The sequence below is a fragment of the Cavia porcellus genome, unplaced genomic scaffold (genome assembly GCF_034190915.1).
Source record: "Cavia porcellus strain 051 isolate PalLab524CR breed Dunkin Hartley unplaced genomic scaffold, mCavPor4.1 scaffold_15, whole genome shotgun sequence".
Taxonomy (NCBI): Eukaryota; Metazoa; Chordata; class Mammalia; order Rodentia; family Caviidae; genus Cavia; species Cavia porcellus.
This window is the reverse complement of record NW_026947498.1, coordinates 66,609,720-66,630,025: the sequence shown is the minus strand read 5'-3', so window position 1 is coordinate 66,630,025 and position 20,306 is coordinate 66,609,720. Positions and strand designations below refer to the sequence as shown.

Below are 20,306 nucleotides of genomic sequence, written 5' to 3'. Positions count from 1 at the left end.
TGCTTTAGTTGTAAGCAACTTAGTATGCAGAGCACCAGCACACCAATGTGAATTGCATGCTGGCCTTTGTTCTCTATTTCAAAAACATTACCAGCTTGCTGTCTAATCTCTAGGAAAGGTTAACCCCAGAAGTCAGGAGTCTAAGCCTAGAAAGCCAGATTGCATCATACTCATTCTAATAAATAAACATTACATAACTTTTTAGAATATTTGTAATCTATTTCTTCACGTTAATTGGTATGTCAACACTGAACTTTAAATGATGTCATATTTACGTAAAAACACGATTGAGGGAAAAAAGCTCAAAAAGGCAAAATAATAAATTTGAAATGGACTATGCTATGTTCTTGAGCAAGTTGCTTCACATTTGCAAGCCTTTGTTTCCTCATTTCTAAAACAGAAAGCTAGTTTTACATGTGAACCTGGGCCCCACCACTAGATCCTGAAGTTATTCTAACGGTTAGTTAGAGACAGGACTCACTGGCCTACACAGTTTGATTCCTGTTGCTGCCGTTTTTTTGTTTTGTCAAATGTTTTATTGAATGTAGGCATCTGGAGTACTACAAAACATGCACGATCTGTAATTCAAAAAGGAGCTAGTCACACTGTCCTCACTGTCAGAGGGGTCAGGCTTGGCATACATGATGGAGATAAATGCAGCATTCTGGGAGTGATATGATTCTTGAAAAGCCTCTACAATTTTAAGTGGGGTCTTAATCACATGAAAAATAAGCTTGCTCATATTTAGTAACTTACATTTCACTGTAAGTACATAGTATTTATAATTTAAAAACAAATAAAAAATAATTTCTTTGTAGAAGATTTCCATTGTCCAACTTTATTTGTCCCTTCAGTTTTCAGAAATTTTAACTTAAAAAACCATATGCCTTTTGGAAGTTGTATGTTTATCTGAGCAATAACTAAAAATTTTTTTATTATTTCTTTTTGGTTGCTGAGGTGTATTAAATTTGAAGAAGATAATATCTCCATCTTCAACAATATCATTTGCCTTGTTGTCTATATTTTCCAGCTGCCTTGACTGCATTTTCAGAACCTTCCTCTTTAAAATCTTTGTATTTCATTACTTCAGCCATAATAAACCCCTTTTCAAAATCTGTGTGACTCTTTCCTGCAGCTTGAGGAGCCTTCATCCCTTTCCTGGTGGTCCATGCACATGCCCCATCTGGGCTTGCAGTGAAAAAGTATTCTACTTGGAGTGCTGCAGACCTGGCCTTAATGGTCTTTGGCAAAGCACTTTGTGTCATATTTGCTTCTAGATACTTCTGTCTATCCTCAACACTCAATGCTTGCAATTTGAGTTCCAAGGCCCCACTAAAAGGAATGACCAAGGCACCTGTGTCATACCTGTCCACCCACTCTTTAATTTTTATCAACGACTTGTTTTCTTTCTAATGTAGTAACGTAATCAGAAAGATTAACCAACTAGACCTTTGGTTTTGAAGTAAAAAATAAATATTGATGCAATACTTCGATCTCTTTGTCATTCCAATCTTGATAGAAGTGAACAGGTTTCTTTTGATCTATAATCTAGGATTTGACTTTACACATTATGTCATATTCAAGGTTTAATTTTTATCTCCTCCTCTCACGGCCACTTTTTCTAGTTTATCTATAATGGGCCCAATCATTTCCTCATCTTTAAGCTGAAGCTCTTCATGAATCATTTCTATATCTCAAATGGGATCTACACTTCCTTCAACATGGGTGATATCATCATCTTCAAAAGCACGTGTTAGATGAAAGATCCCATCACAGGCACTAATCTGAGAAAAAAGCCATTTCCCAAGCCCTGTCCAATGTGAGCTCCTTTCACAAGGCCAGCAATATCTACAACATTTAGAAAGCCAGGAATTTTGCTTGCTGGTTTGTGATCCTAGCAAAGAAAGTCAAATCTTTGATCTGGCACAGGGACTTTGCCCTCATTAGGATCAGTCGTGCAACATGGAAAGTTTTCTGCTGAGGCCTGACTATTTGTTAATACATTAAAGAAGGCAAATTTCCCAACATTTGCAATCCAACAACACCAATTTTGAGTGACGTTCCAAATCTTCCAATGATTTGGGGTGGTTTAATTCCATCACCACCCTTTTTGGGGAGCATCGTGGTACAGAAGGAAACTGGATTGGTTTTGTTTTTTAAAAAGAGGTCAGAAGTCTGAATTAGTTTCATTGGGCTAAAATCAGTGTGTCAACATGGATGGTTCTTTCTGCAGACTCCGGCAAAGTCCATTTCCCTACTTCTTTAGCTTCTAGAGGATTTCTATATTCTTTGGATCCTTTGGCTTGTTGCCCTTCCCTGTCACCCACATCTCTGTTTTTCTCATCACATCTTTTCCTCATTTGCATTCATAGCTCCCTCTACCCATGTGATTAAGGATTCCAAGGTCTTTAATCACACTTGCAAAAGTTTCTTCTGCTATACAAAGTAAAAGCCCTAGGTTTCACAAATTGAGACATAAATATCTTCCAGGGCCTTTAGTCAACCTCTAGCCAGGGGGACAAACCTATGGCTTACATGCCACAGTGGGTTGGTTGTTATCACTGAAACCTCTAAAAGGTTTGCCATCACCAGCCTATAGTAACAAACTTCAAGTTTCCCTAACAATTTATGTTCTGTGTTCTTGTCAAGGTTAATAAAAGATACTGGATTCTAAGCAGGAAAAAGGTATATTCAGTAGTTCTATCTCTATCCCCATTTCTTTATTTCATCATGCCCAGTAAGAGAAAGTGAGGGACACCATCTGATAGACCCATCAGGTGCTGTCTAAGCTCCTTCTTCAGAGAAAGCATCTCTGTACTGACCAATAAATCATATCCTGGGGACCACGGGAGAATTAAAAGGCTGTGTACTAGTGAGCTGCCAAAGAACTGGTGGTAGCAAAGTCACATAGAGCTCAGTAATTCTTTTCATTCAGGAAATATGCATATAATGCTCTTAGAAATAAAATCATTTTTATGTTGGATCAAATTATTCTGGTCTGAACTGGAGAGAGTACACAAATTCTCTTGCTTAATGTCAGATGTTTATTTCATTTTTGTAGAAAATATATTTTTACATAATCACTGAACAAGCTGAAGTTGAATGCTTGAATTTTTACAGCTGATAAAAGGGTTTAGATGCCGTCTTTGAGCCCAAAGCCTTAAGAAAGCAGCTGCACAGTACAGCTTCCTCAATTCACGTGCTTTCCACAGCCAGGGACGTGAAGGCATTTTTAAGTTCGATAAACTCATCTGTAATTTTGTTGTCAGAATTAGGAAAACCAACTGAGTCAATAATGACTCAGCAGTTCCCCTCTGCTCTTTAACCAGTGCACTGCGGCTGAAATGGAGAAATGGATTCAGAACTTACACCTCTCTCAACACCAGCTGTCCTTTCTGTTTTCTATTTTTAAAAACAGCCTGTGTCGATGCTTCAGAATCGCATACACTGACTCTTTTTTCCTGTTCTGAATACACTTATAACCTCTGCTCTGAGTCCAGCAGTTGCAAAGGGAAATTGAATGAGTAAAATCACCCTGCCTGCCAGAAAGCTCAGCCATGCAGGGCACCTCTTCCTTCCTCCATGCAGAGCGAAACAATGAGGCAGGCAGAATGAAGACACTGTGTTATTCAGTGACTTGAGCCACAAGCTGATCTAATATTCTATTTCAGAGAATTGAAGATAATTTGAGGTCATAACCAATGCTCAGAAGCTCAAATTCAATCCTGTTGAAGGTGAACAGGAGGTTTATTTTGAGAGAGCAAAATTATATTGTATGAAGCATCAAAATATTACATGGGCTCTACTCTTTCCCCAGAGATATCATTCTAAGTTGCATGCTGCTGCTGTGAGCAAATCTGATTATAATACACGTCAATGGATTTTTATGTGATGATAAATTTTAAAATATGCAAATAATTATAGGGGCTGAACATATAGCTCAGTGGTGGAGCACATGTTTATCATGCATGAGGCCCCGGATTCAATCCCAGCACCCTCTAAAAAATTGTATCTGAATTTGATAGTTCTCCCAAATACAGATTCTGTGGCCTGATTATTGTTCACACATCCAAGCATGCTACATCTGGCTCATCTTTCCTCACACTGCCAAAAACTCTTGAGGTCCTACCCTCCACCCACATCCCTTCTTCTTATAATTCTTAAATAAATGTACTTAGATGGTAGCATTTCACTCACCCAGCAAGACAGCATTCTCCTTACCTATTGTGGACCAAATCAGCACTGAAGGTCTGGCAAAGAGTTCTAAGCCCCTCTTATTACAGCATATGTATATACACTGTAGTAGAAACTAGCTATTAATGAGAATCTAGGTTGATCAGCAAGTAACTAAGTACCTTCTATGGTCCATAGAGGTGAGCAAGACTGCCATAGCCTCAAACTTCATGAAACAAATGAAAGAGAAGAAAAGCTAGACAGTGACAGCCCTGTGACAAAATTCACACGTCTGATAAGCATTGAAAGAGTAAATTTCAGGTTGCAATTGGTGAGCAGTAACTGAAGCAAGATGCTGCTGAATTTGCTGGCTCTTTGTCAGAGTGCCCAGTGGGTCATAAGCACAATGTGTCACAGCCATTTTGAAAATAAAATTGCAGAGAAACAAAAGCTGTTTCAGGAGGAAAGTGGAATTCTAGTGCATCTCAAGGGTGGGGTAGTTGGTGCCCTCCTATACAGAACCATTATGGTTCTTACAGGTGATACAACAGCATGCACCATATGCCTCCAGACTATAGACTCATGTCTTCAAGAAGCGAAATTAACTTCAATCATCAATGCACTCTTCAATTAACTTCATTCATCCAAAATTAACTTCAGCAATCACTTTGGTTCACTCACCTCTCTATGAACCAATAATCTGATGAATGACTGAGCTTTTCTTTGGAGATCATACTTACTGATTTGTACTAACTGCTACCATAGAGCAATCTTTCATAGTTAAAAAAAAAATGTAAATTGCAGAATTCTCTAATTTACCTTGTTGAGAAATTTCTTAACTTTTTCCCTCTGGGTATAAAGTTAACAGATGGCAATCACAGTGGGCTCCCTTGCCATTGTAGAAAAGTTTCTGGGCTGGCACATCCTCCTGAAAGCTGCTCGTATCTTTCGATCTCATTTTCATGTATTCATACAGATACAAACCTATACACACTTGATCCATGAATGAGTCAGATAATGCAGGCTTCTGCCCACAGTGAAGCCTTAAAGAGAGCCCCCCTTTAGCAAGCATTTTGCTGTCAATTAGACCTTACACAACTTCCCAGTTTTCCTTTAATACAGGGAGAGAAAATAGATCTTTAAACTCAGGGAAGGTACAGTCTAGGCCCAGCAAGATCTTACCAATCTAGAGTTGAGATGATACCTGAGCCACCTGCTCTCTCAAGGACTCCCAAGGGAGCTAGATTTAAATAATTTGTTGTTGGGATGAATGAGATCATTAAAAACAAGCCTATATATCAGCCAAATGCACCGAAGAGTACAAAAGCTATACAGTGTCCAGCATGTTTCTTCTGATTGACTAGACATCTTTAAAATTCACACAAAGCATATTGTCTTTCCTAAATGGTTTACATGCCAAAACACAGCAAAGATATTATTATAGAAGATCATACACTAACAGATGACCAGATGGAAATTCTTAACTTTGTATCTTACATGTTGTAAAATTCTCTTTAAATCCCATTAATGGTGACATTTGTGTCTTTGTCATATGCAGTATATTTCTGGATTTGGAAATGAGTGTGCTTCGGAGGACCCACGCTGTCCAGGTGCCCTCCCAGAAGGACAGGTATGAGTGGAATCAAATGCATAGCATTGAACTGTCAGCCCAGATGATTACCCTGCAGGCTTAAAATGCCTCATTAAATAGGGCTCTTCTGTGTTTGTGAGTGAACTGTCTAGGAGTTTCACAAATGATTAGGACAATTGGGATAAAAATCAATGAAAGTTAAATTTGGATTGGTAGTTACCTATCATTCAACCCAAATTAGTAAAACTGTAGGACTGTCAAGAAGATTCTCAAAGTTTGAGGCTCAGAGACTTCCCCTTAAACAATATATGACAATGATAAGAAAATACACTACTTTAAAAATATGTATACAAAGATGTTTGCACTAGTGTTACTATAGTGAAATTTTGATTTAAAAAATTTCAAGTTTTTAAGATATGTCATGAAAAAAATCCTTATGATGGTATTTTCTTTAAAAAAAGAAAGTACTGATCGTTACAGGATTACATATACCACAGGATCCTGTAGTATTCACTTTCTTATCACTTGACTTCAAGGCAAAACCAGCATGGCAGAGAGGCATGGCAAAGGGGTGCTGCTCTTCTCCATGGCAGCCAGGAAGCAGAGGGAAAAGGGAGGAGCCAGAGACAGCAGCCTGCCAGGTCATGCCCAGTGCCTCAGTCACCCTGATTAGGTCCTATCTCCAAACACGAGACTTTCGGGACATTTAGAGCTAAATCATAGCATTGTGCTGCTGGCCCTCAGAAAACATATCCAACTAATTGTGTAAAGTACAATTAGTCTACTGCACTGTTCCTCTGGTGTGAGAAACTGGAAGTGTAAATAAGGACCAAAATGGATAATAGAGATTATGAAGTAGGAAAAAAAATGTTCAAATGGGACGGGGAACTAGGAATGGTGTAGGGGAAAAGGAAGGGAAAAGAAGGAAAAAATGGAAACTAAGCTTTTGTAAACAGGGAGGGGAAGAGGGGTTCAAGGGAGGGTGGGGGAATGGGGAAAAAATAAAAGAATAAAGCTACATCACATACAGGTACAAATTCCCTATGATGAATGTAATTAGTATGTGTATCTAAAGTATATCAATAAACTTAAATTAATTAAAGTATTAAAAAATGCATTTACTTCATCTATTAGAGTCACCAAAATCTTAACAGGCCCAGCATTGCTGACAAGTCCAAGTTCAAAGTCTCCTCTAAGACTGAAGGCAAATTCTTAGCTGTGAGAAAAGTTTTATTTTATTTTATGAAATAAAATAAAGTACTTGCAACATATAATGGCACATCCTCATTCTAAAAGGAGAGCAAAGTGGGGAAATAAAAAAGAAATAGACAAAAGCAAGGCTGAAATGCAACAGCGCAAACATTAAATCCCGAAGTGTCACGCTCAGCGCCTGGGGTAGGCTGTCGTGGGATGTGTGCTCCGAAGGGCCTGAACAGCCCACTGTGTGGCCTTGCTCATTCTAGCCCATGGTTCTTTTTTCTTGGGCTGGCTCTGCTCATTGCCTTCAGCTTTCCTCACTAGACATTCTATGTTCCTAGCATCTCTAATTTCCTGGAGTCTCCACTGAATTTTTGGCTTCCTCCCCAAAGCTTCATGTGCTGCCCTCTCCGGGACTCCTTGCCCAGAATCTGGGTGGAATCCTTCATGATGCCATAACTGTTGCACTTTGCATCTCTGAAAAACTTGTCTCATGTGCATGACACCAAGCTCCACTGCCAGCTTGAGCTAGACCCTCTTAAATAATGCCTGCAGTGGTCTCTGAGAGCCTGGGTGGCTGATTATGGTAAAATAAATCTCAGATAACCAATTCCCTTGAGCAGAGGGCCCAGGTCTCTTCTAAAATGAAAGCTTTACATTGTTTCAACTTTGAGCCTATAGTGAGTGAGTTCTTGCTGATTTCAGAGCGACTTCCAAGTCATGTTTCCTATTGCCTGATGCAAAACACTTGGCTTCCTCTGAATACTAACTTTTTAACAGTTATATTGTTCTGGCTCTCCCCAGACCAAATAAGTACTTTTTTTCTGGCCAGACTACAAATTTTTCAAATCATTTACCTTGCTGTTTTCTTCTGGTTCTCATTGCAGATCTGGCTAAAAGCACCTGCTTGTAGTACTCATGGCACATCTTGATCATTTGACTGCCTTAAAATTTCCTTCACCAGGGGCTGGGGATTTAGCTCAGCAGCATAAGCACCTGCCTTGAAAGCAGGCAGTCATGAGTTTGATCCCCGGTACCAATAAAAAAGGAAAAAGACAAAAAAAAATTTCCTTCACCAATTTTTCTATCACCCTTAATCTCAGTCTCTCACAAAGTGTCAGGATATGGGCAAAAGGTGGACAAACTTTTTCCAGAGTATAATACACATGACTTTGGTTAAATTTCCAATGGAGTCCTCCTTCCAACCTGAAGCCTCCTAAGCCTGGCCTTTACTGTCCATATTCTTATCAACATTTGTGGCTTCTGAAGTTATGACCATAATCACCCATCAAACTCTGCTTAAAATGTTCACTAGTGGGCATCTCCAAATCTTTCTAACCTTCTTCTGCAAACCAATTCCAAAGGCTTCTGAACAACAGTTAGGTACAAGCCACAATAAGAACCCTACTTCTCTAATGTTAATATCTATATTAGTCACTTTATTATCACCATGACAAAATACCCAGAACCTGCAATTTAAAGAAGAGATTTACATTACCTCAGAGTTTTCAGAAGATTCAGCCCATGGTTGGCTGACTCCAAGGAGCAGCATGGTGGAAGGGCATGGTACAATAAGCTGCTTACCCCATGGCAGACCAGGCAAGATAAGGGAGGAGCTGAAGAAAAGCATACACCTTTCCAGGTCACACCCCTGTGACCCGCGTTCTCTGACTAAACTCTTCCTCAGAATACGAGACTTTTGGGAGATATCTTAGATCTAACTCATGTAAGATATCCATTTTAGAGGATAAAAATGGAAGAAAATATCCTAACATATTAACATTGAATGATTTCTGGTTGTGAATGAACTAATGAGTGATGAAATAATGAGTGATGTATATTGTGTAAATTTTCTCTGATAAATATGTTACTTTCACATCTGGGGGAAAGCCACATGAAATGCTATGTGTGAGTTGGGGGTGGTTACATGCAATGGCACAGAGCATGCCCATTTGGGGCAAGATTCCTGACTGAGTTAGTTGGTGGGCATGTGGGGTGTTTTTTTGACATGATGTTTTTTGCTTCCTCTTTTGTTTTAGAATAATCCTCAGGTATGCCCCTACAACCTGTATGCTGAGCAGCTTTCAGGATCAGCTTTCACTTGTCCCCGGGGCACCAATAAGAGAAGGTATGAGGATGAATACTTTTGATTTGTAGACTAAGAGAACTGTGACCAGGACCTCATGTTTCCTCCTGTGCTTGGACTGCAGCATCCCAGAGCTGCCCAAGATCCTTCTTCTCATAGGCCATTCTGGGCTACGTGAGAGCCCAGGCCTTCTGCTAGCTGGAGGCAAGTGACGGACAGGAGAAAGTGAACGAACACAGAGCCTAGGAAACTCACAACCCCAATTCCACTTACAAATTCTAATCAGGGGCTGGGGATTTAGCTCAGAGGCATAAGCTCCTGCCTTGCAAGTGTGTGGTAGTGAGTTCAATCCCTGGTACCGATTAAAAAAAAAATTCTAATCAGTATTCAGAAGCAAACATTTCTAACACACTGGTCTTCCTTTAAGGATTGTCTAGTTAACCTCTGGATTCTGATTTACTTGTTTTTGAGGCTTTTTTAAAGTATGTAGTGATTCATCATAATTATAGAAAAGTCATAAAAATGGCTTTCTCAGCTGAGTAGGAACATTATGTTCTTTACATGAAAATGTTGGATAATCCAATCTTGGATAGTTGAAAGGTCATGCACTATGGCCCTTTGTGGTTTGAATTAATAAGGTTTTTACCCTTTGGAATTTGCCTTAGCTAGAAACCAGCACATTTGTTAGAACAGTACATCGTGTTCATGCTTGCTCCAATCTCACAAGCCATGTCAGTGAACTTGTTCCTTCGATTAACTTTTCAGGAACAGGTTGGATGCAGCAGGCATTGTAGATCCAGGAATCAGTAAGTTTTGTGATGTAAAAAAGTAGTATCTAATTGCAGGAATTTCAGACCATGAAGGCATCTGTGAACAGAAATGCTGCTGACATTAGAGATTTGCATTAAGAGGACAGCTGGTCTTACACTGCTTAGAAAGAGGGGATAGGTTTATCTCTGCAGTATCCTCCTAAGAAACAAAAGTGACAGGAAATACAAAAACACAACAAAGGACTACACAAATGATAGACTTTTTCTCTTACTAGTCAATTATGCCCACCCTGAAGTCAGATTTCCTGAGTTTAAATGTGGGCTTCTTCTCAGTCATGTGACCTTGGACAAATCATTAACCTCTCAGAAGTTCTAGTTATTCTTTTGTAAAATAGAGACTATTATACCACACATTTCATAGCTGTGAGGATTAAAGAAAATAATGTAAAAGGCTTTGCAGATTGCCTGGCAATAATGTTCAATTAATAATGAACATTATTAAAATCATCACTGCCACCAGAGCAGAGTTTCTGCTTCATTCAGGATCTCTCAAGGTGGTAGCCAGAGAGCTGAGCAGGAATTATAGCAGGGGCTGTGTTACACTGTCAGTGTCAATGTTGTTTTTCTCTTGATAGATATGTGCTTGGAGGAACGGGGAAAGAGGTGGTTTCCCATACATATGAAAAATCAGGAGTTACTTCCACTGTTACTTAATCAGCCAAACCTCACCACCACTGAAAGCACATACATAGACAATTCCTATCTATCCTAATTTATGACAACCAGGCTTTTGTGACTATGATTTTGATTTTGTGGCCCAGCCACTTCTAGGCCACCTGGTCTCTGGATTCAAATGCCTGTCACCATTACTCAGCAATATCTTCAGCCAGCAGGAGCTGACCTCTGTTCCAAGAGGCTGAAAAGGAGCTGTTGGCATTTCATTAAGGTGCTGGCAAAGTTCCTGAATCAGAATTAAATCTTTGTCCAGAGCAATGTAATACTGCCTAGGAGTTTTATAAACTCAGCTAAAAAAAAGGGACACTAAGCATGACTCATCTATCTGTTTAGAACCCTCAGATAGTATCCACACGAATTTTGTGAAAATGTTCAAAATACCTATAGGAGAATGAGTCCAAGCCCCATCTACAGAAGTAGGCCAACCTGAAATTCTAAATCACTACTCACTTAATTACAGAGTGTGGGAAGCCATAAAACTCTCAGAGATTCTATCTAGCTCAGGGGTAAGTTGTATTTAATTAGTCAGCTGACCTCTTAGATTCCAATAAGGTGAGAGAAGGGACAGAGAATGTGGAATTTGGACTGTAGCTAAATCCCAAATGATTGAGGGCAGTCAGATAGTTGAACAAACATCTAGCAAATAAGTATGTACTATGTGCCAGATACTTTATGAAGATTGATTCAGTTTTCACTACAATTCTGGAAGACAAGAGATGAAGAACATAGGATCCAGGAACTTTAATAACTTTATCAGAACCATATCTAAGACATGCACACATGTTTTCAACCCCATGTACTGCTAGGTGATGGAGGAACTTAGCAAGTCTATCATCTGAGGTTGCATCATCAAGAACTGGAGGAATAGGATGGAAACAGAACAAAGCTAGTCCAGCTATCTCTCAGACAGTCCAGAGATGGGCCTGGTGCACTCCACCCCATGGGGAAGATTGTCCTTGGATTTAAATGGTGAAAGCCTGTTAAAATAGACCTGGTCTTCACTGTCAACAAACCAGCTTCCTTCCTTCTGTACCCTGTCAGGGTATTGAAAAGACTTGGTCTCTCTTAGTGACTTTCAGAGTCCCTCTCTACTTTGGAAGGTTCCATCCTTTAGGGTTACTTCATCTGATTCTCTATGCCTTCCCAATGCTTGAGATCTGGTCCTGGCAGAGAGATGCTTTGTTCACACAGTAAGATTCGAAAAGAAAGAAAGTAAAAAACAAGTTGTGAATATACCATAATGGGTACCATATGGATAAATATTCATACACTTTCAGGCTATAGAGGTGTTAATTACAAAAACCTTTGCAAATTAATGGCAAAAACAAACTACCCAACTAAAAAAAGTATAGGAATTGCTCAGGTAAGTCGTACAAAAATTATTTGCTAATAAAAAAAGAATCAATTCACCTTACTCATAATAAAGAGAATACAAAATAAAATAAGATACTATGTCTCACCTATAAGACTAAAATTATTGATAATATGCCAGATCTGGCATGAAAATAAAATTGTACGATTTTATACATAAATTTTATATACATTGCAGATTTTGGGATAGTACATATGAAAATGTTAAGTTCTGATGCTTTTAAGAAATAGCCTCACACAAAACTTTTAAAGTTATTTCAATTATATTTACCACTGGTGTGTATCACATTTTTGGTTTTTAAAGGAAAATTTCCATGAAGACCATGAGAATTTGTATTTCAAAATTAAGGATAAGTCTGGGCATGGTGGTGCCTGGCTGTAGTCATAACACTTGGAGACTGAGGCAGGAGAATTCCCATAAGTTTGAGGCCAGCCTGGGTTACATAGGAGCTCAAGGGCAGCCTGAAATGCACAGTGAGACTCTGTCTCAAAAAATAAACAAAACCAAAATAAATAATGAAGATTAAAAAAAAAAAAAGAAATACCAAAGATATCCAAGTGTGATGGCACACGTCCATGGCCTCAGCTACTCAGAGGCTGAGGCAGGAGAATTTGGGCAACTTAGCAGGACTTTGTCTCAAAATAAGAAACAAAATTTCAATGGACTAGGAAGTATAACTCAGTGAAATCTCTGCTTTCAATTTCTAGGACTGCCAAAAATAATAAAAACATCCATATTCTCAAAATCTATATAGTATTCATTATGTTGATCTTTGAGAGCAAAGATTAATATCCTTTGATGTAAATATGCTAAAGGTTTTCTCTATGGAGTTCCCTCAAGATACCTTCTCTTCCATTATAAATATTGAGAATGAATCCCTCCTTTTGAACTGTATGGGAATAACCAGACGCCAAAACCTAATCTGAAGAGGGAACGATGTAGTGGAAAGGGGAGAAAGAACCAGAGCTGTGGGTGGCAAGTGACTGTAAGAAGCAGTGATGTGTCGTCTGTCACAGTAAAGCCTACAGGCTGCTACTGAACTGAGTGTCTTCCTGAGAGCATCTTGAGAATCAGTACATGTGTCCCCTAGCATTACCCTAAGGCTTGTGTGTTCTTGTTTTCCCCTAGCTGGCTGTACAGGATTCTACCTTCGGTTTCTCACAAGCCCTTTGAGTCCATTGACCAAGGCAATGTCACTCACAACTGGGATGAAGTTGATCCTGATCCTAACCAGGTAATCCCAAATGATTAAGGGCAGCCAGATAGTTGAACAAACATCTAGCAAATAAGTACGTACTATGTGCCAGACACTTTATGAAGACTGATTCAGTTTTCACTACAATTCTAGAAGACAGAGATGAAGATGAAGATGGTCATTTGGTCCTGGGAATTGGAAAAATCATATATCCAAACCTAGCACAGAAATATTTGTATCAGGACCAGGGTCTCTGAAAAATTAGACAACTTTTAAAAATAAATGCTAGCATGTCTAGTTTGGGGCTTAAACTTGAGTGGATTGTTTTGGAATTAATTGATGGCTGTGTATGTGTCTGTGTGTACACATGCATGTGTGTATGTGAGCTTGTGTCTTTCTAGCCTGGTGATGCTGAATCTTTTAGAGATGAGTACCCAAACTGCAACCCAAAATCTACTTATTTATCACAAAGTGCCAACACTGCAATAAACCCGGGTACTGAGGTTTTGGTTTAGAGGAAAACAACTCTTACATTTGCATCTTTTGTCTTAAAAGAAACACACAATGACACATGTACCATAGGTACACCACCAAAGTAATCCAGCCTAAAAGGCTGGATCAGACTTGGTAGCAATGCCCTGGTGAATTTGAAGAATGGAAATTATGTAGGTTTTTCAAAATACCTACATAGGTGTTTGTTTTGTTTTAAACATACCCAGACTACGGAAAACACCTTCCACACTTACATCCATGAAGGGAGGCCTCTGTTGTCTGAGCAGGGTTCTGTAAGTCTCATGGTGACAGTGGTGACAGATTGCTTTCACATTCTCTTCAGACCTAGGAACTTCCAATGTTTGTCAGAATTCTCCTCTTTTTTGCTCTAGTGATGGGTGGGCTTTTCTGGTTATCAGTATTATTTATACACTCTGCTTCCAACAATGAGACAGGACTAACATTATAATGAACTAAGGTCTTTTTTAAATTTCTTAACCTTCTAAGAACCATAGTACATTGCCTGTCTCTGAGTTTAGCACATGTCACTGAGCACAGGCTCTTAGTTACTTTTCTCTCATTGCTGAAACAAAATATGTGGTGGGCATAGTTGAAGGGGGAAACTGACCTGGGTTTGCATCTCCGGTTCCTCTCCTTCCCAGCTGCGTCCTTAAGCCATGGCTTTTCACTTATAAAATGTGATAACACCATCTGCATTGTAATGCTTTTGTGAAGATACATAAGAAAAGAGGTGTGAACATGTTTTGTAACTGTGCCTGGCATGTTGTAGGCAAGGACTGTGACTGATACAGTCATCCTGAAATATTCACTTAAAGGCAGTGGTTGTACCTATCAATCTTGGAATTTATATTCAGATATATTTGTTTTTTCTAATTGGGGGGGTTCTGTGTGTGTTGTTTGTTTGTTTGTTTGTTTGTTTTAAACAAGGTCTTGCTATGCAGTTCAGGCAGACCCTGAACTCACAGCAATCCTCCTGCCTCAGCCTCCCAAACCCTGGGATTAGAGGCACCATGTTCAGCTCTTGTATACTTGCATATCTACTTCCCCTAACACTTAAAATTTTTTTAAGACAAGAGCCAGAATAATTCCTAGTCACCTTTGGTTTCCTACCCTGATTCATCTCTTTCTTTAATTATAGAAATATCAAAGAACTAAATAAAGATAGAACATTGACCGCCCCTGTCCAAGAGATACAGAAAATTTTCAGGGTAGAAAGTAACATGAGTTAGCATCTTAAGTACTAGCCACCTTACATCCGTTTTGAAATTCGGATATTTTGTCCAAATGTCTAATCCTAAACTTTTGTGAGGTTTAATGTATGCAGGGATGGCCTCCCCATGGTTCAGAACCTGTACAGTTTATCTTGTCGGCAGGCTGACGGGATGGTGGGGGGATCATTCCCCAACTGTCAGCCCTGAATTGCTGTCAAGCTAGGGTTTCTACAGGGTTTGTAAGCAGGAAGTAAAGAAGCAGCCAGCATACGAGTTTAGGACAAAAGCCTGTCACCAATTACTAAGCAGGCTGCTATTGAGACAGGTCAGTGGGGACAGGATGTGTTTTTAAATCTGGGAAGTACACAGTGAAACTGGGTTCAGCCTTGGATTTTATAGTTTTGTACAGAATGAGTATATCTTGTGACCTTGTTGCATTAGTCACGCTGGGGTAGGGGTGGGGGTAGTGTTAAATTTCTGTTGTATCCAGCCCTCCACTCCTACATGGGTGATGTAGACATGAAAGCATGAACTAACGATGATAGAGACATTCATCCAGAAGAAAAGAATACAAATGTATTAATGAGTAAATTACAAGTGAGTAATAACTACAAACCAAGGAGGTTCAAATGCTTTTTTCTTCAGGAAGAGGACAATGAGGGAGATAGTGGCAGATCACTAGAAAGGTAGGTGCAGAACTTCACTGTGAACAAAGATTGTCTTGTTAGGCAGGTAACTGCGCAGAGCTGCCTTAAGAAGTGATGCAAACCAGTCAGGAGGTGATGACTTAGTTTTCTCTCTTCTCATGTAGTTGATCTTTAATGAGATTCCTAGGCAGGAAGTTTAAGATGATGGCATTTTTGGGGAAGAGTTTTAACCTGATAAGAGAACTTCAGAGAGTCCCTCCCTGTATGGAAGAGAAACTAGGGAAATTTAAAGAGATTGGGATTCTGAGATTGTTTTTCACCTGGTATGTCAAACCTCCATGCTTTGGGATTGTGCTTCTGAGCCCCTAAAGTTATATCTCAAATTCTAGTTTTTCTCGCACTTATTTTTATTTTAAAAGGGGATTATGTTTTAAACCTAACCTTTAGGGAAAAGTATGATGCTTAATAACACAAATCCATCTTCAACTAGAAAATACAAAGGGCTGAGGCTGTAGCTCAGTGGCACAATGCCTGCCTGGTAAGCATGAGGTCGTGAGTTTGATTTCCAGTAACCACCCTCTCCCCAGAAAAGACAAAATACAGGATGAATACAGGCACTTCCATATCATTCCTGATCAGGTTAAATGACAATTAAATGCTTTTTATATACTAGTTTTGGAAGGTTGAGAGGTATTAAAACCTCTCTAGTTCTTTTCTTCAGGTGGCAGAGAATCCTCAACTGTGTTTCTGATAATTCTTTCAAGTAGTGACACATCTCACATTTTACAAAAGAATGAGTTGATTGTAAAATCAGAAAAAAGATGAAAATTAAGCACAAATGAAACTATCTCCGAAGATCCCTTTAATCACCTATAAAGTGTAGGATATGTAGTTTTGTATGTGCTACCCAAGATGCTAATCTTTCTGCACACTAAATCTAAGAACCACTGACCTAGATTAAATGGAAGATTATGAGGGAAAGCCGCTACACAAATTTCAGGAAATTAAATCATGTGGTCTTTAAGATTAAAAAATCCATACTGAGGGGCTGGGGATTTAGCTCAGTGGCATAAGCGTCTGCCTTGCAAGTGTGATCGTGAGTTCGATCCCCTGTACCAATTTTAAAAAAAAATTCATACTGGAAAATAAGATGGGAAGGGATTTTCAGCACCTTTGCCTGCTCACATTGTCCCTAGCGATGTCTCAGTCTCCAATCCTTAATTAATACACCTCCATAGATTTGTTTGTGGTGATCAGGGCAACTGTGGAGCCATATTTCTTTGACACAGTCTTATTTGGGATGGTGGATTATGTTTGAGGGAAAACTGTGTTGTTATTTCACTGTATGATGTGTAATATACTCAGGAATATAATGTTACTACATGGTTTTTGTTATTTATGTTATTTTCAAGACTACTGTTGCTGCCTGTTCTTTAATATGAACACATCCCTTCTGAACAGTTATTCTGAAGTACATGTGGCACAGCCACTTGTAAATACAAAACTCTTGAGACTAAGGGATTTCTGAAATAAAAGGCATACCGAGCCATTACAAATACTAATCAGGAAAAAAAAAAAGAGTAGATCCTGGGGCCCATTCCCAAAACTGCCGCAGCAGGGCTGTGTGACAGTTGAAAATCTGGCAGATCAGAGCTAAAAGCATGTAAAAATAAACGGGGGTAGCAAAGTACTCTACCCAACACTGGTTATAGGTTAGAGGGTTGGGATAACCTTGAGCAGGAAAGCTTTGGAATAGGAGGGCAGTCCAAAGGAGTAATTGTTGCTGGTGGATCAGTTGGGTTGTTAGTCCTAAAAGTTTATATGCAAACAGTGCGATGGTCCTGGTGTTCACTGTGACGGAATTTCTAGTTTTAGCATTTTGAGTTATCTTCATACCATTTTCCATGGTGGTTGTACTGGTTTATACTCACAGTCTCTCCAGCATTGTTATTCATTGATTTCTTGATAATAACCATTTTTTCTGGAGTGAAATGGAATCTCAGTGTTGTTTTAGCTTGTATTTCCTGAATGGCTAGTGATGTTGAACATTTTTCATGTGTTGACCAGCCTTTTGTATTTCTTCTTCTGAGAATGGTCTATTCATTTCAGTTACCCATTTTTTTAATTAGGGCTTTTAATTTTTTTGAGTTCTTTATATATTCTGTATATTAGTTCTTTACCTGAATTATAGATGAAGAAATTTTTTCCCCATCCGTAAGTTGTATCTTTAGTCTGTTGATTATTTGTAATGCTGTACAGAAGCTTTTCAGTTTGTTAAGATCTCATTTGTTGATTCTTGACATTATTTCTCATGCCATTTGGGGTTCTGTTCAGAGTCTTTGCCTACACCTATATCTTCAAAAGTTTGATCTACTAGCATATGAAGTTTTAGTGTTTTACATTCAGATTTTAGACTCTAACAATTCTTGGTTTTCTCCAAGTATTCCTAAGGCCTGTGGTTTTTTGAGGTACCTCCCTATTCCAGAGGCCCCTCTGTTTACCCAGGTGGTGGCAATGTCCAAGCTGAAAGGTGTCTTCCACTCAGGTCAATAGATGAGGAAGATAGTCAACCCCAGATCCGTGCTGGATGCAGACTGACAGGTGAGCCCTCAAGTGCTCAATGCTGACGCTGTCAAACCCAGAGCAACCCAGGCCAGGCCTGAACTTTGGTTGCATGGAGTGGGGTCTGTGTCCTTCTCAGCCTTAGTTCTAACGCCTCAGGCCTCTCTCTCCATCTGCTCTCTGGTTCTTTGTCTGTGGCTGTCTCTTACCCAGTAACTATGGGGGGCTAACACTGGAAGCTCTAAAATGAAGCCATCTCATAGTTGTTATGCATCACAGACTCAAACACTTAGCCCTTTTCCAGAACGTCCTGCCCTGGGATCCCTTCCCAGTGTTGCCTGCCTTGTGAAAGGGCTGCCATCCAAGCAAAACTCACAGCTGCTGACCCAGCCCACCACTGCCATTCTTCCCTGGAGCTCCCTGTGGCCCACTTCTCTCCACCGTGGTCCATGTGTTCAATTGCTCTGTAACTTTTTAAGTTTCTTACCAAGGGGCCTCTCTCTCCCTGCCTCCCTCCCTCCCCCTGCCCCTCCCCCCACCAAAGTTGTTATTTTTCAGTGTCTGGATTCCAAATCTCAGAGAGGCTGAATAGCTGCTGTTCACCACTTTGCTATCTTAAAAATCCTCTTTCCTTTGCTTGACTCTACTTCTTACACAATCACTCCTCTTTGGACTATTATAATGGACTCTTAACTGATGAGGCTTCTTTACCTACCCTGCCCCCTGCTGCCAGATTCAGCTCACGAAGTTACTGTGTCAAAAATTGTCACATTGCCCCATGACCTCTTCCTTCACTGTCTGGACAGTTCAGTAAAAACGCCCAAGACTATGAGGTCAGGATTCCTAATTCACTGCTGTTGGCCTTCAGCCGCTCTGCTTCCTGTCCTCTCTCCTCCTCACAGTCACACTAGAGCCATCATCACTCCAGGACAACTCCATAAATTCTCCTGTCTTGGTGTTTTATGATCTTTTACTTACCTGGAATTTTCTTATCTTCCCTGACAAATATCTATCCATTAAAACCCTACCCATTATCTAAGACTCATTTTAAATACCAGTTTCTTCACTGAACTCTTTTAGTATTTCTCAGAGAATCTGAGAGCAGGAGGTATATCTCCATTATTTATCTGATCTGTGGCACCCAGCATATACCTTCCTTCAGATAGTAAAATATGCAAGTATTTGTTGAATTTACTCCCTGGTAGCTCAGACTTCCTATAAATAGACTAGCTTGCATTTCCCTAAATGCATTCACTGGCATTTGCCAACACTGCAATGCATAATGCCCTGTTCAGCCCTTTTGGACAGCTCACTAGGTCTTTTTTTATAATACATATCTATCAACTTACTTTTCAGTCCTTGGAAAGATATTGGAGGTGTCTGCAAATTAGATGATTTCATTGTTTCAATCTCTTAATTTTCCATGTATAAGATGATAAATAGGGCCTGTGGGAATATTCTTGTGTACATTTTTCATCCAGAGGTGTTTTTATTATCCATTTGCGTATTTTCTATCTGGAAGACTCCATATGTCCAGGGTGTTGCAGTGGTTTCCCTGAGGGTGGAGACTGTGCCATGTTCACCCCCAGCACCTGGTATAAAATCTGACACACAGCAAGATTCAGTAGATATCGTCTGAGTAAATTAATGTAAGAAGGGTGTGGTCCCAGGAGTCAGACAGCGCCAGGGGGAGTTCAGCAGTATAGGATGGTGAGGAAGGGTCAGAGTGAGAGATGAAATGTAAGACCGTTAAATGTAACTTGAACATGGTTTGATCAGGAATAATTTGAGAAACAAATCCAGACAAGCTGAGTTGCCGAGTGTGTTGCACATGCCTACAATCCCAGCACTTGGAAGGCTGGCAGGAGGATGGCAAAGAGTTCGAGGCCATCCTGGGCTACAAAGTGAGTTCAAGGCCAGCCTGAATTACAAAGCAAAACCCTGTCTCAAACGGACCAAAAAAAAAAAAACAAAACTGAAATAAAAGTGCTGAGATTAAAGTGCTCAGGGTATTTAGATTAATAAAAAGTACTGAGAGAGATATTGGATCTTAGTAGAGAAAATTCAAGTACTCTAAACCATTAGTTTTCTTCTATAAAAAGAATAATATTTACAGCAAAGGTTTGGTCTGCCCTATCTCCTCATCAGAAGTGTGGTCTCAAAGGTTGTGAGAATTAAATTATTCAACAAATATTCTTTGAATAGCAACTATGTTCCATATCTGTGCTAGATCCTGGGCTTCTTAGTCTATTTT

The 20,306-nt window shown here is 39.5% G+C and overlaps 1 protein-coding gene and 1 pseudogene across 10 annotated transcripts in view; one reads left to right on the top strand and one right to left on the bottom strand.

Moving 5' to 3' along the window:
- The window catches only part of LOC100721056 (rab-like protein 3), a 131,733-nt gene that overhangs the window by 73,810 nt on the left and 37,617 nt on the right, over positions 1 to 20,306 (top strand). For all 10 annotated transcript variants that reach the window (XM_063225041.1, XM_063225040.1, XM_063225048.1 and 7 more), the window contains 3 exons: positions 5,732 to 5,803; positions 9,001 to 9,089; positions 13,053 to 13,158. In XM_063225041.1, the coding sequence (XP_063081111.1) occupies positions 5,732 to 5,803; positions 9,001 to 9,089; positions 13,053 to 13,158 (267 nt within the window). The remainder of the gene's footprint in view (positions 1 to 5,731; positions 5,804 to 9,000; positions 9,090 to 13,052; positions 13,159 to 20,306) is intronic.
- On the bottom strand, positions 738 to 2,121 carry LOC100721327 (obg-like ATPase 1; annotated as a pseudogene).